The 25,264-nt window shown below is 42.5% G+C and overlaps 1 protein-coding gene and 1 pseudogene across 1 annotated transcript in view; both read right to left on the reverse strand.

Annotated features, from left to right (window-relative positions):
* Positions 1–24,790, reverse strand: part of LOC126455966 (enhancer of split mgamma protein-like) — a 128,607-nt gene extending 103,817 nt beyond the window's left edge. The window contains exon 1 of the mRNA XM_050091723.1: positions 24,689–24,790. Within this exon, the coding sequence (XP_049947680.1) occupies positions 24,689–24,775 (87 nt within the window). The 5' untranslated portion in view covers positions 24,776–24,790. The remainder of the gene's footprint in view (positions 1–24,688) is intronic.
* On the reverse strand, positions 15,273–15,390 carry LOC126458654 (5S ribosomal RNA; annotated as a pseudogene).
* Positions 24,791–25,264: the final 474 nt, after the last annotated feature.

Below are 25,264 nucleotides of genomic sequence, written 5' to 3' on the forward strand. Positions count from 1 at the left end.
TCCCGCACGCAGTTCGAGTGGGGAACGGTAGAGAGACAACTTTAAGGTGGTTCACTGAAAACTCTGCTGGGCACTTAATTGTGAATAGCAGGGTAATCACGTAGATGCAGATGTAGAAGACTAGTAACTTATTGTGGCAGCCTTTGGCTGGAAATGTAAGGAAGTGAAACACCTGCACCCGTGCTTTCGACGTTATTTATTACATAGCAACCAGTTTAGGTGACACAGTACACCCTCTTCACGCCTTAATTGATGCTGATTGGGTGATCTCCAACTGTATCAGTGGCCAACATCTATGAACTGGTTTCCGTAGAATACTGTAACAGCTATGCTGTGGTTGCAGCGTCAGTCAAGGTCTGAAGATGGTGTACTGAGTCAGAGAAACTGTTTGCTATATAATAAATAACATCGAAAGGAAGGCGCAATTGTTTCATTCTGTTACATAAGCAACGGGCTGTAGTCCCAAAAGCCGGCCGCGGTGGCCGTGCGGTTCTGGCGCTGCAGTCCGGAACCGCGAGGCTGCTACGGTCGCAGGTTCGAATCCTGCCTCGGGCATGGGTGTGTGTGATGTCCTTAGGTTAGTTAGGTTTAAGTAAAGTTCTAGGGGACTTATGACCTAAGATGTTGAGTCCCATAGTGCTCAGAGCCATTTGAACCATTTTTGTAGTCCCAAAAACTTTCAGTCCGAAGAATGGAGATTGGCTGGATAAGTCGGATTGAGTACTCTTCATACGGTTGTCCGTTCTTCGACGAATTTCCTTTCCTGCACTCCTCCCTCTGTCAGGAAACGCACAACAGCCCTTTGCTCTTCTTCTGAAGAACGCAATTCGTCGTATTTAGCGTGACCGAGTGCAGTCAACGGCGGACGCGTGCGAGTGCTTGGCTTGCCTTCGTGTGGACGTGCACGTCTCTCTCTGGTGATGAGTTTGGAACCTCACAGGGATGGAACCTTCTCTTACATGCAATGACGTTACGATCCATTCGGTGATTTTCATTTTATGGTCTCCAGCTCGTTTTCTTTCGCATGCACCTTACAGTTACATTCGAGAATGAAAGCAAAGAAAGATGTGACGACCGCAAGCGATCAGAAATAATTAAGAGTACATCAGCTGATACATGAACTGCTTCCATTTTTCAGTTACTTTTGGTCTCTCTAACAATCTTCAGGTACAGAAACTTCACCACTGTATACAGGTGTTTGTACTGAAATTTACGAACATGTTCATAAGGTCAGTCTATCTCAAAAGTTCCTCAAACCTCTTTTGAACAAACCCCAAAATTCGATTTTAGTCAACTAACGACACAAATGGAGAATTTAAATCTAAGTGTGAACATATGTACACCAAGGTGATGTGTATACAGCTGAAAATGGTCTGAAAAAGGCTGTAAAATAATTGCAATTCATTACATTTCTACGTGTTATGAGTTTCGTGCTGTTATACACTGAAGAGGCAAAGAGACTGGTACACCTGCCTAATATCGTGTATGGCCCCGCGAGTATGCAAAAATGTCGCAACACGACGTGGCATGGACTCGGCTAATGTTCTGAGGTAGTGCTGGAGGGAATTGACACAATGAATACGGCAGGGCTCTCCACAGATCCGTAAGAGTAAGAGGGGATGGAGATCTCGTCTGAACAGCACGTTACAAGGCATCCAAGACATGCTCAATAATGTTCATGTCTGGGGAGTTTGGTCGCCAGCGGAACTTTTTAAGCTCAGAAGAGAGTTCCTGGAGCCACTCTGTAGCAATTCTCGACGTGTGGGGTGTCGCATTGTCCTGCTGGAACTGCCCAAGTCCGTCGGAATGCATAATGGACACGAATGGATGCGTGTGATCAGACAGGATACTTACTTACGTGTCACCTGTTAGAGTCTTATCTAGACTATCAGGGGTCCCATATCACTCCAACGGCACATGCCCCACACCATTACAACCTCCACTTTCTTGAACAGTCCGCTACTGACATGCGGGGCCAATGGATTCATGAGGTTGTCTCCATAGCCATACACGTCCATCCGCTCGATACAATTTGAAACGAGACTCGTCAGAACAGGCAACATGTTTTCAGTCATCAACAGTCCAATGTAGGTGTTGATAGGCCCAGGTGTAAAGCTTTGTGTCGTGCAGTCATCAATGGTACACGAGTGGGCCTTCGGATCCGAAAGCCCATATCGATGATGCCTCGTTGAATGGTTCGCACGCTGACACTTGTTGATGGCCCAGCATTGAAATCTGCAACAGTTTATGGAAGGGCTGCACTTCTGTCACGTTGAACGATTCTCTTGAGTCGCCGTTGGTCCCGTTCTTGCAGCATCCTTTTCCGGTCGCAGCGATGTCGGAGATTTGACTTTTTACCGGATTCCCGATATTTGTGGTACACTCGTGAAATGGTCGTACGGAAAATCCCCACTTAATCGCTATCTCTGACATGTCATGTCCCATCGCTCGTGCGCCGACTGTAATACCACTTTCAGACTCACTGAAATCTTGATAATCTTCAATTGTAGCAACAGTAACCGACCTAACAACTGCGCCAGACACTTGTTGTCTTATATAGGCGCTGCCGACAGCAGCGCCCTATTCTGCCTGTTAAGATATCTCTGTATTTGAATACGCATGCCTATACCAGTTCCTTTGGCACTTCAGTGTATTTCTGTATTTGACTACGCATGCCTGTGCCATGTACCTTGGCGCTTCATTGTTTAGCAAAACTTCTTCAAACTAATTTAATTGAAGTTATTAAGTATGCTGTGGTGTGAAGGATAAGTGCAATTCAAAATTCTATTTATTGATTTTATCAGAAATTACAGTTGTTAGAATAGATACACAGGATGTTTCGAAATGAATAAACGGGTTTTCATGCCTTTGTAACATTTATTACATTCAACTTATAGTCATAAACGATACATCAGATGAAAGAACAACTAAAATTGTTATGTTTACACAGGGTGTTACAGAAAGGTACGGCCAAACTTTCAGGACACATTCCTCACACACAAATAAAGAAAAGATGTTATGTGGACATGTTTCCGGAAACGCTTAATTTCCATGTTAGAGCTCATTTTAGTTTCGTCAGTATGTTCTTCCACCTACGCTCAATGGAGCACGTTATCATGATTTCATACGGGATACTCTACCTGTGCTGCTAGAACATGTGCCTTTACAAGTACGACACAACATGTGGTTCATGCACGATGGAGCTCCTGCACATTTCAGTCGAAGTGTTCGTACGCTTCTCAACAACAGATTCGGTGACCGATGGATTGGTAGAGGCGGACCAATTCCATGGCCTCCACGCTCTCCTGACCTCAACCCTCTTGACTTTCATTTATGGGGGCATTTGAAAGCTCTTGTCTACGCAACCTCGGTACCAAATGTAGAGACTCTTCGTGCTCGTATTGTGGACGGCTGTGATACAATACGCCATTCTCCAGGGCTGCATCAGCGCATCAGGGATTCCATGCGACGGAGGGTGGATGCGTGTATCCTCGCTAACGGAGGACATTTTGAACATTTCCTGTAACAAAGTGTTTGAAGTCACGCTAGTACGTTCTGTTGCTGTGTGTTTCCATTCCATGATTAATGTGATTTGAAGAGAAGTAATAAAATGAGCAGGTATACTTGGAAAAAGAGACAGCATTTGTCGTATATTTTTTACTATTCCAAAATCGATTTTCTGTCACTGAGTGACCATCTTCAGTGCTATATTGTATAACTTAAATTGGGATGCACTGTTGTCACTAAGCTTACGGCAATCACATAGACTGGTCTAGAGCAGTCTATGTGATTGCCGTAAGCTTAGTGACAACAGTGCATCCCAATTTAAGTTATACAATATAGCACTGAAGATGGTCACTCAGTGACAGAAAATCGATTTTGCAATAGTAAAAAATATACGACCAATGTTTTCTCTTTTTTCAAGTATACCTGTTATCTGGTCGTAGTGCACAAGACAACATGGAGTCGCCAATCAATAAAATGAGCTCTAACATGGAAAGTAAGCGTTTCCGGACACATGTCCACATAACATATTTTCTTTCTTTGTGTGGGGAATGTTTCCTGAAAGTTTGGTCGTACCTTTTTGTAACACCTTGTATAGCTGTGTGCAAACGCAAAAGGACGGTACTACCAAGAATGACTGAAGAACATGTCGCACGAGTAGCTCCAAGAAATGCTGTGAATTAGCAATTCCAACGATGTCTGTGAGGAGACTTCTAAGGATACGGTTACAGCTACAACCCTATCGTTTTCAGTGGTCGTGTCATCTTCAGTAATAAATCGACATTTCACTCAAGTGGAAATGTGAGAGTAATATAATATATGCATCTGAGGGAGGGGGGGGGGGGTCAGCAAATAACCCCCCTCCCCCACCGAAATGGTACAGTTGCAACAAGACTCCCCTAAATTGAATATTTTTGTGACATATCCAGGCGGAAAGTTTATAGTTCTTCTTTCTTCGGCGAAACAACTATAACTGATGTTTCCAATGTTGATGCGCTAGGATTACGGCTCTCTCCTCAACTGGAGGAAGTTGACCACAGGTCTTTATGTGGCAGCATGATGGTGTGCTGCTCACTGGCATTATTCAGTACGGGATTGATTAAACGGTGTTGTACCCGACCGCTGGGTAGGCCGCAAGGGGCTGGATGACAGGCTTGTTTTGCATGACCTCCGCGTTGTCATACTGACGCCATACAACTTTTAACTTTGGGGATTCATAAACCATCATGTGTGTGTGCCTCCGCTATCATCTGATCTATCCGACTTTACCAACAACGCTGTGGCAACAATTACTCCAAACAAACTGATCCAGGTTTGGATAGAAGTCGCCTAGTGATTCAATGTGTTACGAATGGTGCTCACATTGAACACTTGTAAGAAAATCTATTGAGGTGTTCCTTCATTTGATGTATTATGTATAAATGTAATTTGAAAGTTATGAATACTACAAAGTCTAATTAAAATAAGGAACAACAGGCCTACTCTGACAAACTGAATACTATACTAAGAGCAGAATAATCATCTTCTCTGAAATACATAAAATTAATGACTGCACCTGAGGTTGCAAGTATCTCAACAGCGTTTTCGTAAATAAGAAAAAAATTTCAAAACTGACGAAGAAAACAGCGCATATTACAACAAGATTATGTGAACAGAAAGGATAACGTGATAGTGTTGAGAATGAATATCACCAAAATTGAGCGATCCAAGACTGGATCATGAGATGAAAACTTAGGAGAAATTGGTGGCACATAAAACAAAAGAGATAGATAATCATAGCCCTGATTTGTGCTTAAGTTTCTAATAAACATCCTCAGAAATCTCGTATTAACTGTTGATCATGCACCGTAAATCTTGTAGCAGATTGCTTGCCGTTCGTCCAACAGCCACTCTGTTAACTCCTAATCTAGCATCAGAGTCCATTAAATTGCATAACTATTACCCGTTTCGTAGCTATTCGGAAGCAGATAAAGCAGCTTGGCAGGCCAATTAGGTCCTTGCTTACTCAGTTTGAAACCAGTCTCGTGTTAATTACTTGCCGGTTGGTCACAGTTAACTCTTCCTCGATTTCAGTGACGCCGCTACTTCTGTGCGAAGTCTTTTTTGTGGCACGGAGTTTAATGACTACTGCCTCGCTCCGTGAAGAAGGAACATTAATTTTTTCCTTAAACATCACGAATGTGTCGAAGTAATGGCTGAGGTTTTTCAGTATTTTGAACCCTAAAAATACTATAAAAGAGTACTAGATGGGGATAAGCAAAGTGTTGAGAAAGCAAGAATATTTCTCTTCTAAAATGAAATCACTTTGGGTTCAACAGTGATCATTTGTGTGAAACAGTTACTCTCGTCAAAAACAATATCTTGTAAACTGACGTCGGATTAAACACCGGTAGACACCAAGTTCGATACGTCACTGTAGCCTGAAGTTAATCCACCAATTGCAAATAGGAAAATAAGCCCTAGAGCTCATAATAATGGTGGATTGAATTTAGTTCCGTACTTATGTAATTATTACGCTGCCTCCTGAAATTATATTAGCCTTAAAATAATTCTGTAAGTTTCTGTGTAGTTTAAGAGACGAATCAGAAACAAAGCTAGTTGATAACGACAGTAATGATACTTTGTAAGAAATGTCAGAGGAGGCGGAAACTGTCGACATTGACAGATGAACATCTCGCAGCTTCGAGGAACTGTTGAAATAAGGGATCGTTGCGCATGGTAAAGTAAATCCTATGTGGTCAGGACTACGGGGCTTCAGCATCAACGATACCAGAAGATAGCGTTACCTTTGTAGGTAAGAAGCTGATCTTTGTTTGTGTAAGGTGGTTGTCTACCACATCCCCTACAGTTATGGCCTGTCATACATAGGTCATACGGTCAGTACCATCTAGGTCCGATGTAAAGAACGCACGATTACAGCTATAATAGCACAGATACTCTGACGTGCACGTCCATTTACTGGTATAGTGTTAGTTAGTACGCTGATGAGATTAAAAACGCAGGTCGTCTAATAAATAGGGACGCCACCTTTGCTTAAATTCTGATTCAGTTCTGTTCTCTCGTTGGCCAAAAAAGAAAGGGATGGAGGTTCTTGCTCGACCATTGTTGGTCAATACACTGGTGAGCAGAACTTAGGGACGAAAGTAGCTTTGCGTGATGTGTCACTGTCGAGTAACATAGCTGGACGAAATTTGGTCCATATATTGAAAGTACTTCTGCAGTATAGTACAGTACAGTCCAGTACAGAAGGCAACTGAAAGAGATATGCAATGAGAGCGAACGGAAACGACACTTTTATTCAGAGAATAGTTACACTGTACCGACCGTGATTTATGCCGGTCCTCTGGAGATTATAAAAAAGGAGGGAATAGGGTGTGTGATCTCCACAAACAGCAATGCCCTCTCTGCAATGTGCTCCCGTGCTGGCCACAAGATTGGTAAGGAGTTGTTGTGGTAGGATGTTCCATGCCTCGATCAGCGCGGTTCACACCTGCTGGATGGTCGTTGGGGCGTGTGGACGCGCCGCAAAACGCCTCCCAAAGGGATCGCACACGTGTTCGATGGTATTTAAGTTGTCAGACCAATCCGTTCGCCGAATATCTTCTCGTTCCATGAGCTCCTCCAACTGGACAGTTAGAGGCGGTCGAGCGTTGTCATTCCTGATGAAGAAGACAGGACCAAATGAAACCCTGAAAAGACACACATGGGGAAGGAGTACAATAACGTTGATCTTTGAGATTTGGAGATTTCTACGTCCATACAACATCGTACTTCCCCGTACCATAAAACCTGGACTACCAAAATCATCACGTTCCACATTGTTCGTGGGTGCATTACGTCCAGAATCACTACTCAGAATGAATCTGGTCTAATCCGTGAAGGGCTTGCCACGTCATTCCCGTTGGTCGAGTCCCAGTGCTCTTGGCACCATCTAAAGTGGTGATGCCGATGTGCGGGTATCAAGGGAACACAACGCACTGGTAGTCGGGGAAACAGATCACCCAAAAGTAGTCACAATGCAACTGCGGAGGGTGAGATTACGTGTCTTCCAGTCCTGTTAAAACTGGCTGCAATTGCACCCGCTGTTAGACGTACGTCCCTTCTTGCCTGTTGCGCAGTGTAGTGGTCAAGTGCGCTGTAGTGGACCATTGTCACCCACATCATTTAGGCAGCAGTTCTAGGTGCTTCTAAATGCTCACCATGGACGTGAAACAACGCGGCGAGGTTTCCCAAACACCTGGGCTACATTCCTCGCACATTGTCCTTCTTCCAGTGTCTCGACGATTCTTCCCCGTGTGAAGACGTCCAAATATTGTCTTCGGGTCACGTTGTGATGAAGAATAATGTTATAATGAATAATAGCACCGGAGTGCGTCGTAACTTCTCTCTGATTAACACACACTGTATTTTTCCGGCTGTGCAGAGTAGCCGCGATGCTGGAGACGCCTGTCACAGATTGCACGGCCCCTCCCGCCGGAGGTTCGAGTCCTCCCTAGGGCAGGTGTGTGTGTGTGTGTGTGTGTGTGTGTGTGTGTGTGTGTGTGTGTGTTTTGTTCTTAGCATAAGTTAGTTTAAGTAGTGTGTATGTCTAGGAACCGATGACCTCAGCAGTTTGGTCCCTTAGGAGTTCACACACATTTGAACATTTTTTTTTGTATTTTTCCGTTTCTTCTACTGCCTCATGTTGCATGGCCAGTCCCACCTGACGCTGTACGTGCTGGCTTCTCGCCACTTGACCAACGCTCTGTACCCAACAGAGCAACCTCTGGCAACACGCTTCCGCATTTTCATTCATTTACACCGAGTAGTTAAAATGTTACGTTACTTTCTTTACCTCCTCCTTAATGGCTATTTCACTGTCACGTCTGACTTTTGCTGTGAGGTGGCTCTATTTGTTTACAGTATGTTGTCTTTCTGCATAGGCTGTCTTTTAGTTTCTTGGTTAGCGCTACCCAGAGAATCGTAGTTTACACTGCCAAGCAAAACACTATTTCGTTTCATCTGTCCCTCGAAAATAACAGGCATTTCACCGAGCAAAATGTCCGTGGTTTCCGAGGACGTTACGCGGCTGCAGTTACTTAGCTGTATTGTTTTTTCTCACTACGAGTATGCTCTCTTACTTAACTAATAGGGCAGTAGTAAAGACAGTCTTTTGTATAGGATGATTCAAAATTATGGTTCAAAATGGCTCTGAGCACTATGGGACTCAACTTCTGAGGTCATAAGTCCCCTAGAACTTAGAACCACTTAAACCCAACCAACCTAAGGACATCACACACATCCATGCCCGAGGCAGGATTCGAACCTGCGACCGTAGCGGTCCCGCGGTTCCAGACTGTAGCGGCTAGAACCGCTCGGCCACTTCGGCCGGCTCAAAATTATGTTCGAAGTTATATTCAAAATTATTGTCCTATCAGATGGGATGGACATGTATCTGTTAAACATGCACCTAACCTGAACACTATTCAACTTGCGCATTGCGTATTTCTATGTGTTAAGTCAATAGCGCAAAAACATCTTTACTGATAACTAGTTTCGGGTGAGTGATGAGACATCTTCAGATTAGTATGAAATTATCGTTCGGTTCAGTGTGTATCACCTACCCGGCCACATTGAATGAAGTAATTATTTCGTATTGATATGAAGGTGGCCCGTCACTAAGCTGAAAGTAGTTATAAGTAAAAACATCTTTTGGGTTCTTGATCTAGGATTTTTAAGCCATGTATGTAGTATAACAAATTCCTTATCTCCTTAACGTCAAACAACAACAAAATTCATTTAAATTTACATTTCAGCAGTAGCAACTTATCTGCCGTGTGAGTAGTAATATAGTTTTTAATCAAAGTACACTTGAGATGATGTGTCCAAATGGTCAGATTTAGATTTACCATGGTCCCCTAATCGATTCAGGGCAAAATCAGAGATCAGGCATACATGCAAAAGGCTGGAATGTATTTAACTTTAATTTTTGACGTGAGCATATCTTTTGTAAACTTTGACCATTGCCTTCTCGCAATTTAGCTTTAGGGGTTCTTAAAATTTCATTCTGATGAAGACAACCTTATAGGTGTCGAAACCTAGGTCAATCTACTAAAGAACTATTTTCAACCGGTTGTCTGTGTGATTCCTATGTTGAAATTCCCAGGTGCTTCTTTTGAAATAGGATACAGCAGAACTCCTTCTCCGTTCCAAATACATGACGCTCCTCTAACGGCCTCACCCACGCAGGTGCCGCTAAGAATACCTTCCCCTCCCTTGCTCAGTGAATTAGAGTTCCGTCCGCAACAAGATTGACGTCTAACCTTCCCTCCTTCGTTCACTTTCTAGTATCCACATTGTATCACTTCTCATCACTAGCCAGAACTGTTGAATGTGAGGTTGGTAATAGTGAACTTCTCGATAGACGCTTTTTTCCACACTCTGCTTCCTCTCTGGAGTGGCATGTAGTGAGATGATTCTTTTGCTTGTGTAGTGATGTGATACAAACAAAATTTTCTGTAGAAAGACCTCGACGATGGTAACTGAAAATGCTCAGTGTACGATCTATGAGATTTTCATCATTAGGGCTGCCCAGAGGCAAGCAAAACCGACCTTCTGGCCGTAGATTGCACAGTCTGGCCCGATCTACAGCCATGTCATCCTCGCCTGATGCCACACACCGAGAGGTGTGTGTCCCGGCCGATGTCGCGTTAGCAAACCTCGAGCTCCTACAACTCCGTCAAGCAGCTCCTCACGAGACCTGAGTACACCCCGTTCCAGTCGTCGCATCAAGGAAACATGACTCGCAGTACCGCAAATCGAACCCGCGTCTCCTGCATAACAGTCAACCGCACTGACCACTAAGCTATCGAGGACCACGCAGAAATGAAGTTGCATTCACATATCCACGAACGTTTTACTGAAGGCAATGTTCGTGACCCAGACAGTGTCAACCACAGGTACACAAGCTTCTGTAATTCCATCTTGTGTAAATGTAATGGGACTGTGGCTGGTTGCAGACACCAACAGCCGTAATTTTATTTCTTAATTTTATTTAGCTTCCAGTTTCGGTGCCTCATTGGATAACTGTCGTTAGACGTGCGAAGGGTCCACGTCAACAGATAAGTCACCGGAAACTAGTTGGATATAGCAGCTCCTCTAACAGCACAAACGCTTACATGACTTACAGATGGTTCAAGATTGTACAATTGAGACACCAAAACTACTAGTTAAATGATGATTTACTGTCGTCGCCAAGAAATAAAATCCTAGGGGTCTAAATACCGGGTGATCAAGAAGTAGGTATAAATTTGAAAACTGAATAAACCACAGAATAATGTAGATAGAGAGGTAAAAATTGACACACATGCTTGGAATGACATGGGGTTTTATTAGAACAAAAAAAAAGTGTTGCTAGACGCGTGAAAGATCTCTTGCGCGCGTCGTTTGGTGATGATCGTGTGCTCAGCCGCCACTTTCGTCATGCTTGGCCTCCCAGGTCCGCAGACTTCAGTCCATGCGATTATTGGCTTTGGGGTTACCTGAAGTCGCAAGTGTATCGTGATCCACCGACATCTCTAGGGATGCTGAAAGACACCATCCGACGCCAATGCCTCACCATAACTCCGGACATGCTTTGCAGTGCTGTTCACAACATTATTCCTCGGCTACAGCTATTGTTCAGGAATGATGGTGGACATATTGAGCACTTCCTGTAAAGAACATCATCTTTGCTTTGTCTTACTTTGTTATGCTAATTATTGCTATTCTGATCTGATGAACTGCCATCTGTCGGACATTTTTTGAACTTTTGTATTTTTTTTTTTTTTTGTTCTAATAAAACCCCATATCATTCCAAGCATGTGTGTCAATTTGTACCTCTCTATCTACATTATTTCTTGATTTATTCAGTTTTCAAATTTATACTGACTTTTTGATCACCCGGTATGTTAATTGACATTTTTTACAGTGCTTACACTTCGTTCAGTCCGACTTTTACTTTACCTGAAATACATAAATGGCCAAATAATGTGCAGCAGGTTCAGTATGAATGACTGACTTTTACGGTACTTTAACTTGCAGCGGAGCTGCTAATTTCGTTCCGAGCATGTGCAGTTCACAAAGTAGGATCCGATGATGTGAGGAGCACATTTATACAGGGTGACAATTACTGAATTACATGATAAGAAACGTAAATTGGTTACAAACTGCGGCGTGCATATTTGACCTCAACGTAAAAGATGTCCTATAAATGCAGTTGCTATACCTAGGAATAGAATTACTGTCCCAAACACACATTTTAGTCAACATGTAAACGTCACTACAGATAGTCGGATTTAGGTTCTGGCGTGTTCGAGATGCTCGCCATCATTGGCGATGACGAGACGCAGACGAATACCGAAATTCTGCATGACCTGCTGAAGCGTTATAACGTGGATTCTTTCGATGACCTCCTAAATGGCTGTTTTCATCTCAGCAATGGTTTTAGGGGTGTCTTTGATATAGCCCCACAAAAATGAGTCGCATGTGTTCACATACGGAGTATATGGCGGCTAATCGAAGCCCACGCCAGTGGCCCCTTTGTACCCCAGATCCAGAATGAGGTCCCCAAAGAGCTCGTCCAGGACATCACTCTCCTGCTTCGATGGGGTCGAGTTCCGTCTTCCATGAACCACATCTTGTCGAAATCAGGGTCACTTTCGATAATAGGGATGAAATAATCTGCCCGAACCTTCACGTACCGTTCGACCGTTCGGTAGTCACCGTGCCATCATTCCGTGATTGGACATTGCACACCACAGAGTTACCCGTTAAGGGTGAAGAGACTTCTCGATCACGAAAAGAAGATTCTCAGTCCCCCAAATGCGCCAATTTTGCTTATTAACGACCCCATCCAAATGAAAGTGGGGCTTCGCCGCTAAACCAATCCATATTCGCATCAAAATCCTGTTCGTCAGTTCTGTGGTCAATAGTGTCGGCGAAACACAACCGTGGTTCAATGCTCCTGTGGCTTACTGGCTGATGGGTCTGAATGTTGTATGGGAAGAAATGCAGGTCTGCAACAATAATTTGTCGCAGTGTCTCCTGATTGATTCCTACCTGTTGTGCAGTTCGTCTGATCAATTCACTGGAGCTGGTTTGAAACACGGCTCGTATCTTCTCGAGCGTTTTCACCCTCTTTGGACGACCGACATTGCCAACACTGTCATCGGGAACACTACCCGTTCTCCCAAACTTGAGAATCAAATTCTTCATTGGTAGCACACTTTAACCGGTTGTCTTCGGCTTGAACTCGGCCACAACTTCCTTTGAGCCGGAGTTGGGCTGTTTGGTCGCGTAGTAGTCCTTTACAACTCTACATGCTCAGGCACGCTGTAGCGTGACATTTTCACGTGCAAATGGCCGACAACATCAAGGCGCAAGCGCATGCGCATACTAATTCCCTTCATGCCAATCGTGCTATTTGAACGTCCTAACACAAACCGTTCAGAAGTTATGATGATATTATTTCATATAGTTCAATAATTGTCACACTGTATGTAGAATCACGTGATAACTGTGGCTTCTGAAAATACCAGTGGTCTAAAATGTCTAGTTACTAGCACACTTGCAGATCCGTGAGCACATGGCGGAGAAAACTTTTCTTCGTCACCGAACTTCGGCGACCCACAACTCGTTAACTGTGCCTCTCCGACGATAGTTTTTTGCTCGTCCTACGCAACAGGATGCCGCGCCGGTGTTCGGGCGCTGTATTCTCGAGCACACTGTATATTCTTCCCTGAACAAGCAATAAATATTTTGGGGAGAAGGCTGGGGGCGTTTCTCACTCCAGATAGAAATTTACTGCAGATTAGGGAACTCTCGTTTAGTCATCTGCCTGATTCGATGCCCGCCCCTAATCGTCCCCCCCCCCCCCCACCCCTCTCTCTCTCACTCTCTTCTTCTCTGTGACATCCATCCTTCTCTCTATCTTCCTCTCTTTCCCTTTCTCTCTCTCTCTCTCTCTCTCTCTCTCTCTCTCTCTCTCTCTCTCTCTCACACACACACACACACACACACACACGCACACACACACACACACACACACACGGACACGGACACACACAAGCGCTCGCGGGCGATCGCGCGCACAAACAGCTTAAAATCTGAAACGAATTGGTACGAGATATTAACGCCAACCGTAAAGCTCAAATAATGGATTGGCAAACCTGACCGCTATAACAAACTGCTATATGAGTGACTATGCGTTTTGTACACGTTCAGGCGTGAAACGGGCTATTGCTTGATTAACGCGTGATATCAGAACGGTAGCTCGGCAGCTACAGTGAAACCTGTTCATGAAGCACCATGTTTTTTTTCTCATAAGGAATATCAGTCGACTGAAGAGTATTACTGGGTGTGATGTCTAACAAATCTGTCATACAGGTTTTTTTTTCCAATGGGGAATGAAACAGCCGAGTTTCGGATCAGAGCACCTTCCACACTTAATGTCACAAACAGCATTAACCGAAAAAGTATATGTTTTTCCTCACTTTTTGAAGTTTTTAAGTGATGGTTTTATGACTGCTTACAGGCTTGGAGAATCAGACACCAGTGCAGAATGCGGGAACTTGGAACGGTATCCAACTCGTTTCCAAGAGAATTTTCTTTTTATTCTCATTGGTTGCTTTGTGTTTTGCCCGCATGTCACTTTCCAAATTTTCATAACAGTTTTGGCTTATGGTCCTGAATTCCATAAGCCAATTATAAGACTCTTAATGAAAATCAGAGGCTGTGGTGGACGACCCTATTCGGTGCAGATCGTCCTACTGCCAATGAGTGAGTGGAAATGTATCCCTAAGGACTCTGCATTTTTCAACAACTGGGTACATTAGAGACACAAATTTACAAGCCATAAATGTAAAATTCTCAAAAAAATGAGATTCGAAAACAATGTAAGATATAAGTAAAAAGTGCAATACACATTGTGTATAACACCTAGAAACCAGACGAAATAAATCTCGGGTGAACAGCCTGGTATGAGAGCGCATAGGACACAATATTTCGGCAATCGGCCACGCTGCCATCATCAGGTGCGCTGATGTACCCGAGATTTATTTCGTCAAAAAATACGCCAGGAGAAATTGAAGAATCACACCCAGAAACCAATCACACAAAATAAGAATGGAAGAACAAGAGCGAAAAGCCTTGATTCAAAGGAATGTAAGACGGGAATGTTCGCTCCTGCTGATCAGTCTACACACCGAAGAAACAATGGCCGTAATAAAAGAAATGTTCACATGTGGGGTTAAAATTCATGATAAAAGAATACCAATGATAAGATTTTCTGATTACTTTGCTATCCTCAGTGAAAGTGACAAAGGACTGCAAGATTGGCTGAAAGCAATGAACAGTCTAGTAACTAAACAATATGGATTGAGAGTCAACCGAGAAAAGATGAAAGTAATGAGAAACAGCAGAAATGAGAATAGCTAGGGACCTAACATCAAAACTGTAGACCACAAAATAGACGAAGTTAAGAAGTTCTGCTACATTGAGAGCAAAGAGCGATGAAACAAAACTCCTCCCGAACAGGTCATGAATGTCCAAAATTACCGACCGGCCGCCGTGTCATCCTCAGCCACAGGCGTCACTGGATGCGCATATGGGGGGGGGGGGGGGGGGGGGGAGGGCGGCATGTGGTCAGCACACCGCTCTTCCGGCCGTATGTCAGTCTATGAGACCGGAGTCGCTACTTCTCAATCAAGTAGCTCCTCAGTTTGCCTCACAACGGCTGAGTGCACCCCGCTTGCCAACAGCGCTCGGCAGACCGGATGGTCACCCATCCAAGTGCTAGCCCATCCCGACAGCGCTTAACTTCGGTGATCTGACGGGAACCGGTGTTACCACTGCGGCAAGACCATTGGCGCGATGAAACAATGAGGACATAAAAAGCAGACCAGCACAGGCAAGAGGGCATTCATGGCCAGAAGAAGTCTACTAGTATCAAACATTGGCCTTGACTTGAGGCAGAAATTTCTGAGAATGTGCGGTTGGATCACTGGGCAGTGGGAAAATCTGAAAAGAAAATAATCGAAGCGTTTAAGATTTGGTAATACAGGAGAATATTGAAAATTAGATGGACTGATTTGTTTCTGCTCAGAATAGGTGAGGGGAGGAAAGCATTGGCAAGAGGAATGGATAGTATGACAGGACATGTGTTAAGATGTCATGGAATAACTTCCTTGGTACTAGAGGGAGACGTAGAGGATAAAAACAGCAGGGGAAGACAGAGACTAATACATCCAAAAAACAACCGAGAACACTGTGTGCAAGTGAAACTCTGAGACCATGAGGCTGTAGGAGAGAAATTCGTAAGAGGGCGCATCAAACCAATAAACTGATAATAAAACATTAAAAATATAACATATGAAGTGCCTTTGTTTTTGGGGGGGGGGGGGGTTCTACTCGATCTTTTGCTGACCGTTAGTTATGTTCGTGACGTTTAGAAACTGTGCATGATTGAAACTAATATTCCACAATCATTATTGGCAGTGGTTCCGGAGAGGAGGTTATGGAGGGGACTGAATCTTCAACAGTGCCACCTACTCGTACTTGCAAACTCGCAGAAACAAGAGTTAAGCAACCGACAGTCTAGAATATCTGAACATCGGAACATCGCCGAGGTTCTGTGATCAACGAAATCGGAATAGGTCCTTTTCCTTGTAAAGACAACGAGCACAAAAACGTTTTCGTCTTTCGGATCTTCAGGCACTTAGTAAGACGTATATGTGGAGCAAGGATAATGTGTTGTGTTGGCAGAAGAGCCAACACCGTGTTACTATTGGAGGCCGAAATGCACGCGTTTTACCTCACGCAGGCTGGCGTGAGGGGGAAGAACTATACTGACGTGAGGTCTGGAACATGACAAGGAATGAGAATTCAGAAAGCGGACATAATTAGTTTGATACTTAACTTTAATCTATTAATGATGAACGTCGCTCTTGACGGCACTTGATTCACAATATCAATATCAATAGTAACTGAATATGGCGCCTTGCTAGGTCGTAGCAAATGACGTAGCTGAAGGCTATGCTAAACTGTCGTCTCTGCAATTGAGAGCGTTTGTAGACTGTGAACCATCGCTAGCAAAGTCGGCTGTACAACTGGGGCGAGTGCTAGGGAGTCTCTCTCTAGACTAGACCTGCCGTGTGGCGGCGCTCGGTCCACAATCACTGATAGTGGCGACACGAGGGTCCGACGTATACTAACGGACCGCGGCCGATTTAAATGCTACCACCTAGCAAGTGTGGTTCAAAAAATGGCTCTGAGCACTATGGGACTTAACTGCTGTGGTCATCAGTCCCCTAGAACTTAGAACTAATTAAACCTAACTAATCCAAGGACATCACACACATCCATGCCCGAGGCAGGATTCGAACCTGAGACCGTAGCGGTCGCGCGGTCCCTGACTGTAGCGCCTAGAACCGCTCGGCCAGTTCGGCCGGCTAGCAAGTGTGGTGTCTGGCGGTGACACCACATAATGTTCAGCGACTCGGTGAATGGTACGTGAGAAATCTGAACCTTATCGTGAAACTTGAAACTATCAATGCTGACTGTTAAGGGAAAACAAGACAACATACGACTGTATACGTTCCGTTGTTTAATGGGCACTTTCAATGCTCAAATACGTTTACATGTGTCTATAACAGTATCACTAATGACTTTACTTAAAACGAGAAATCCAAAATTTCATAAGGACATTTTGAAAAAGTAGGCAGTCATCGTTTGATCCCGTGACGTAAAACTCACACTCATGTTTCAGCTGCAACTGTGATGAAAGTTGTGTCTTGTAATCTCGGACAGAGAATTTTGTCAAATCCTTAAGGTGCGTAAGGACATCTACATCTACACGGATACTCTGCAAATCACATTTAAGTGCCTGTCAGAAGGTTCATCGAACCACCTTCATAATCTCGTATAGCGCTCGGAAAGAACGAACACTTATATCTTTCCGTACGAGCTCTGATTTCCCTTATTTTATCATGGTGATCGTTTCTCCCTACGTAGGTCGGTGCCAACAAAATATTTTCGCATTCGGAGGAGAAAGTTGGTGACTGAAATGTTGTGAGAAGTTTCCGTCGCAACGAAAAGCGCCTTTCTTATAATGATGTCCAGACCAAATCCTCTCTCCCATATTTCGCGATAATACAAAACTTGGTGCCCTTCTTTGAACTTTTTCGATGTACTCCATCAGTCCTACCTGGCAAGGATCCCACACCGCGCAGCAGTATTCTAAAAGAGGACGGACAAGCGTAGTGTAGGCAGTCTCCTTAGTAGATCTGTTACATTTTCTAAGTGCCCAGCCAATAAACGCAGTCTTTGATTAGACTTCCCCACAACATTTTCTATGTGTTCCTTCCAATTTAAGTTGTTCGTAATTGTAATACCTAGGTATTTAGTTGAACTTACGGCTTTTAGATTAGACTGATTTATCGTGTAACCGAAGTTTAATGAGTTATTTTTAGCAGTCATGTGGATTACCTCACACTTTTCGTTATTTAGGGCCGACTGCCAATTTTCGCTCCATTGAGGTATCTTTTCTAAAAGGGAACAGCAAAGGGCCTATAACACTACCTTGGGGAACGCCAGAAATCACTTCTGTTTTACTCGATGACTTTCCGTCAATTGCTACGAACTGTGACCTTTCTGACAGGAAATCACAAATCCAGCCACATAACTGAGACGATATTCCATAAGCACGCAATTTCAATACAAGTCGCTTGTGTGGTACAGTGCAAAAGCCTTCCGGAAATCCAGAAATACGGAATCGATCTGAAATCCCTTGTCAATAGCACTCAACACTTCATGTGAATGAAGAGCTAGTTGTGTTACGCAGGAACGATGTTTTCTAAACCCATGTGGACCGTTTGTGAATAGACAGTTTTCTTCGAGGTAATTCATAATGTTCGAACACAATAATGTTCCAAAATCCTGCTGCATATCGACGTTAACGATATGGGCCTGTAATTTAGTGGAGTACTCGTACTACCTTTCTTGAATATTGGTGTGACCTGTGCAACTTTCCAGTCTTTGGGTACGGATCTTTCGTCGAACGAACGGTTGTATATGATTGTTAAGTATGGAGCTAATGCATCAGCATACTCCGAAAGGAACCTAACTGGTATACTGTCTGGACCAGAAGACTTGCTTTCATTGATTTAAGTTGCTTCATTACTCCTAGGATATTTACTACTACGTTACTCATGTTGGCAGCCGTTCTCGATTCGAATTCTGGGATATTTACTTCGTCTTCTTTTGTGAATGCATTTCGGAAGGCTGTGTTTAGTAACTCTGCTTTGGCAGCATTGTCTTCGATAGTATCCCCATTGCTATCGCACAGAGAAGGCATTGTTTCTTGCCGCTAACATACTCCACATACGACAAAACTCTCTTTGGATTTTCTGCCAGGTTTCGAGACAAAGTTTCGTTGTGGAAACTGTTACAAGCATTTCGCCTTGAAGTCCATGCTAAATTTCGAGCTTGTGCAAAAGATCGCCAGCCTTAGGGATTTTCCGTCTGTTTAAATTTGGCCTGTTTGTTTCGTTGTTTCTGCAACAGTGTTCTAACTCGTTTTGTGTACCAAGGAGGATCAGCTCCATCCTTTGTTAATTTATTTAGTATAAAGAGAAAAGTAAATGTTCATAAGAGTAGCAAAACAAAAAGTGATTAAAATGTCTGACTCAGATTCAATACATGGAATCTTGACTAAAATACTGTTAAGCAGTATTATCTCTTCTGTACGTCATTTAACCAATACGATGGTGTTTGATGTTAAATAACATTTAATGTACGTTTGCTGAAACTGGTGACACCGTAACTTTAAGTTAAGGCTACTGAAGAGCCAGAAACAAGAAGAGAAAGAAATAAGCAAGCTGATCGTTAAAGGAAAGGACGGAAATACGAACCCACCGTGTGACGCCTAGACCAACTTTGCTACGCTCGCCTTCCAATCAACTGTGTTCAGTAGTGCCTCCTAGAGGACTATTTACTTCAGTCAGATTACTTTTTAGAATTCCTGTGGAAACAACGTCTGCTTCTCGTAATGGGGACTAGATAATAGCATATACAGTGGGACAATAGAATTTCTCGATTTTCTATTCCAGTTGAGTTATCGTATCAATACACCCTCTTACACTGACCTTGCAGATGAAACTTACGACGAACATCAAAAGTCCACAATTTGCACTCCTACTGAGTTTTGGAAATTAATGTTAAGAATTGCATTACGTAATACGCGGCTATAACGGTATATTTTATTACAGGCCATCGATTTCGGTCTAGGATCAGACCGTTGTCGGGTCCACTCTAAAAAATAAGAACAGAAACACGTATGACAAAGTTTGTGAATAGAAGTATACAGCTGTTACTTGAAACAACAATAACTACATTAAAACTTATATGGCTCTAGCAAAGTACTTGCAAAAGCTTCTCAGCTATGTATCTGCGTAATTATAGTACTAATTATCAGATGTACACTGTTCCATCATTACTATTAGCTGTATATGTATAACATTGTGTCCATTTGCCCGCATAGCGTTAACTGTGTGGTAAACTCTGACCGGAGTAGGTCAAAGAAACATTGAAAGCAAAAGAAAGTGCACCGACTTGAGACGTCGATTATTAATAACAATCAATAACAATTTACGACTATGAGGGGAAATGGACACATTGCTTTACACATATAGCTAACAGTAATGATGGAACAGTGTACATCTGAAAACTGGTACTATAATTACGAAAATGCTTAGCTGAAATGCTTTTGTAAGTATTTTATTACAGTGATGTGATATATTTGCTGTTGCTTCAAGTAACAGCTGTATACTTTTACCTTTCACGCTGTGATATGTGTGTTTCTGTTGTTCTTTGGTAGTGATGGTCTGATCCTAGACCGAAATCGATGATCTGTAATATAATATACCGTTACAGCTGTGTATTGCATAATGCAGTTCTTAACATTAATTACAGCTGTACAACACCACCTCCGTACAACACTTCTGATTATACTTTCTCCTCTCCTTAGTTTACAATTAAAAGTGACAGAAACTTGCACGTTGGTCAGAAAAAGGAAACTTTAAATTATTTAATTTCGTGCAACAAGTATTAATAAAATGTACAGGTTCCTTTCATATGAATTTCTTAGTCATTTTACAAACAAAACTATAGAAGATGATAGGTACTGTTAGTTGCGAGGAATATCAAAAAAGTATTTTCAGAAGTTTGACAGAGCACTTATATAAATGTAAGTAGCAGGAAACGAAAGTCACCCTCGACACTCTAGTTTTGTAACATACAATAAGTATCGTACTGTACTTGTTTGAGTCTCCATGGATCATTGTACGGATGAGAGGATGAGACTTAGTTATTAAATAAAGTGATATCTTAAAAGTATGCTTAACAAGTGCAAGAAAGATAAATAGAGGTAGAGTTGGCTAAAAGTGAATGTTTAATTTGTACAGATACTAGTTTCCTTATCAGAACTCATTCAGGAAGACTGAAGGCTCATCATTCCATGAGAAATTAGTAAGTTTTCCATCTTAAATATGCGACTATCATAGGAATATACTAGTTTCGTGATTCTTGGATAAGAATTCTTTTGTGAGGCCAACGTCTGCAAATATTTCGACTTACATACAAATTTTTTAAAAAAATAGTTGCAAACTAGAGACCTTTTTGCTAAGTCTTACAAAACATTTATGGACAAAATTTCTGGTTATTAAATAAAGAGCATGTATTGAGAACAACTCAGCTGCATTGAAATATGTTTGTCGTATGAAAACAGAAATAAGTTCGTTTTGCAAAGCTGGACCTTCATTAATATTTCCTCCTACATAAAATACATAAACACTTAAAATAAATACATAAAATAAGATTAAGCAAAAGTTTTAAAAAAACTACCAGCACACCACCACATATTATATGCGAACAGATTTGCTCATTATAAGATGAGAAATTTATGCCACTTTGTAGAAATAATTTAATGGTTCTGCAGATCATGTTTCTTGATTTTTACTATCATGGGTCCCCAAGTTTCACGTTGTTCTGCATCTCGATTCATTTTCTTTGAGTAGATGTTTCGACGATCATGCTATCATCTTCAGGTGGGCATCGCTTTTTACTTGTGGAACCTCATTCGTGGACTAGAATTGAACAGATACTGATTTTACTGTGAGAAGACAATGAAAACCATTTTTGACACTAAGCGTTGTGAAGGTGCTGTCAATAACACATTTCATATATGATCCATGAATGCAAAAATAACGAAATCCCCATGCTGATGATAGCCACCGAAAGTCGTAGTGGGCGTAAACTTGGAGCATGTACATTTCCTCGTCAGATCGCTGGCTACGAAAACACATCTGCTGGCTACAATAGTAGTTCCACATATAAAATACAAGAAAGTCCACTTGTCAGTGGTGGCATCATCGTCGAATCAAGTAGCTGATATAAATAATGTGCGACCGGTGCAAAACGTTGCTGATATGTATGCTGTAGTAATCGGTGACAGCCCTCGAAAATTGGCCAGTTATAAACGAAACAGTAACATACAGTGGAAAATGTTTAACACTAAAAACCCTTAACACGAAAGATAGATTTACGCAAAGTAATACTGCAGTCCCGTCATATCACCATGTAATTTCGTGCTTTTCTTCTACGTGAAATAACAACTGATTAACACGAAAAGACTTCACCTATCGGTCGAATACATTTATTAGTTCTCAGTTGTAACGACTCTCGACGTCGTCAAGATTTATTGGCTTATCTTGCGAATGGAACAACAAGTTTAGAGTTATTTGTCACTGTTTATTTTGATAATTTGTTCCGAAAGATTAAAGCTCTATCATCAGGTGAATTTTAGTATTGTGGTGTGTAGGTGTTGTGTTAGGACTTCGGGGTAGTCTGTGGCACTGTCTTCAGTTGTCACACGCTCCTTTCTCTGTCGTGATATACCGTATGTAAACCATCACACTTCGTAAACACGAAGTTGATGGTATATATGTAATGTATAAATCATCACACTAAATAAACGCTAAATTCCGTGTATCACGACAGAGAAATGAGCCTGTAACCACTGGAGACAGTGACACCGGTTGCCCAAAAGTCGTGAGACATCAGTAACATGTTACATTAATCCGAGAAAATACACCTGATTATGGAGATTTGAACATTCGTTTGTAAAAATAAATAAACAGTGACTGGTAACAGTAAACTCGTTTCATTCCGTATCAGTAACAGTCACGGTAAAGCATAAGTTTCGTTACACCAGAAAAAGGAAAGGTTGACTGCTATTTTACAGCTTGTCTTTCGCTGTTGCAACTGTCAAAAGTCTTCAATCAATTTTCGGGTACATTAAAACCGTTTCATGTACTTTGTTTTTAAATACATATACCGTCAATTTATTTATTTATTGACATGCGATGCTAAGGAAATCGTGAAAGCTTCTATGTTATTGAATTGTCCTACATATCAGAGCATCAATTTGCTGTAGGCGATGATGATGAGATGATGATGTGTAAACAGTGGCGATTGTGATAGACGGATACATTTTGTAGCTCGAAAGATCGTTCGACGTTGGCGATGACGACGACGATGTCGAATTTAACAATAGTTTCGACAGTGTAGTCCTTGTCCGTGTTACGTCAGCAAGGCAGAACGCCTTGAAAGCTATTCGAGCTGTTTAGATGCGCATTTGACTGATGAAATGTAGAAAACTATGGACTATTTCTTGAAGATTTTATGTTAAAAAAGACACTGCAGAAGTACAATCTCTTTCCACAAAAAAACGATAATGTACAGCAATACACTCTGAATCTTCAGTACGTACCTAAAAGAGTAAACTGAGGAGAAAATTAAATTTGTGTCTTTGAAATAAACTTTGACAAGATCAAAAATAAAGTTTGTTTTGTCACATGTAACGTTTAACATGAAAAAATACTTTATCTCCTAAAGTTTCATGTTAAGCGTATTTAACTGCACTCGCTCATCGATGATTAATTTGCTTTAATGAAGTTACAATCGTCAAATTTTTGCTGCGATGAGAGGTAAACACTCCGTGCCTAGTGGCGTCGATAAATGAAAGTATTTTCTGTTGACTTGTGATCATAGTCCTGCAACGGTTTGGATAGGACAAGAACATATTCCGAATGAACTATTATTACGCGTATCCAGAGTCGTGATTTCGCCGTGTTACGCCATTGTCAAGTGACAGCTCACTGTAAAGTGCGTCAATGTATATTGTTTCTTTAAAGAGGACACTGTGTCCTGGTGTCAACAACCATGTTTATCAATAACCATGTTTATCAGCAACCACGTTTGTATATTCCACGTGGAAAAAAAAAAAAAAACACGAGTCCTCATCATGTATACAAAACAACGTACGACTCAAGCACGATATTACTGCACTTGGCCTGCTGCGGCCGTCATCGGAAACACGTGATGACGTCACAGTAAACAAGTTCGGTGCTGACTAAGGAAAACGCATCGCACTGTGGATGGTTTCAAGACAGTTGTGCATACAGTATCAAGTGATTTATCGTGTCGTCTTGGAATATCACGATAAACAATGACTTTAAGCTACCGATACACCCTTACTCCCACGTGTGACAGTGTTGTGGTCGGCTAATAGTATTTCCGCTATCAAATGCATCAAAGCGTATTGTTCCTTTCAAGAGGACACTGTCCTTGTGTCACGATGTTTACATTTACATGGGTGCAGAATAGGGCAGAAGACTTCCTGCCTTACACAAAATTGCGAAGCAGTTCATATAATAATTAGCGTCGAATCCACGAGTACTTATTTACACTGTGCGTCCACCATACGTGATACAGTTATTATTACAAGAAGTGGTGCTTTTTTTATATAAGTGACGAAGGCTCCTTCTTGTTATGGACGTGGAATATGTAAACACGGTTCACACAAGGGTATGAATGATATGCATTGACGCACTTCATATGAAGCTGTCACCTGAGAATGACATAAGAGCAAGGAATCGTGATCGTGGTGAATAAATATTGTCAACTCAAAAAAAAAAAAATAATAATAATAATCAGTGACAACATGAGGTTAGCAAAGTGTGACTCTGGCGTAGTGTTGATAGTGATGTATGTGGCATAAGAGGTGAGGCACGCGACGACAGCTCAGAAGGTGTGGGCGGGCGAGCGGTACCTTCTTGTACTGCGTCGTCCTGGAGACGGCGGCGGCCGCAGCGGCGGCGGCAGCGACGTGCGTCTGGTGGTGGCGCGGCGCCAGCATCACGCTACCTGCGCGGCCGCTGGCCTTCTGAGGCGCCGTTCGCGCACGGGGCTCCTGCGCGCGCACGCTGCTGCCAGAGGGGGGTGAGGGAGAGGCTGAGGGTGGGGGGTGGGGGTAGTCGCGTGGGCAGGGAGGGGCGCCGCGCGCTCCCCACCTGCAATTAGCCCGCCTGCGCCACCGCAGGTAATCAATTACTGCACTCGGCGGACTGCGTCACTGGTCCCGCTTTGCGTTGAAGGCAACGGTTCGCACGCAGCTTCTCCGCACTCGTTCACTACGTTGGAACCGTTTTTCTTTATTTTTTTATTTTTAGGATCACATAAGAAATGCAATTCCTCTTCCTTCCTTGCCGTTTTTCATTTCTCCAGCACTCCTTCATCTTTTCCCCGTGTTGTCATTACCTTTCTTCTGTACGTATGGTTCCAAATTTCGTATTTCTTCTGCGTTGAAAGCCTTCTCAATTTAATATTTTATCCTTAAAAAGATTTC

Source organism: Schistocerca serialis, chromosome 2 (genome assembly GCF_023864345.2).
Source record: "Schistocerca serialis cubense isolate TAMUIC-IGC-003099 chromosome 2, iqSchSeri2.2, whole genome shotgun sequence".
Classification (NCBI taxonomy): domain Eukaryota; kingdom Metazoa; phylum Arthropoda; class Insecta; order Orthoptera; family Acrididae; genus Schistocerca; species Schistocerca serialis.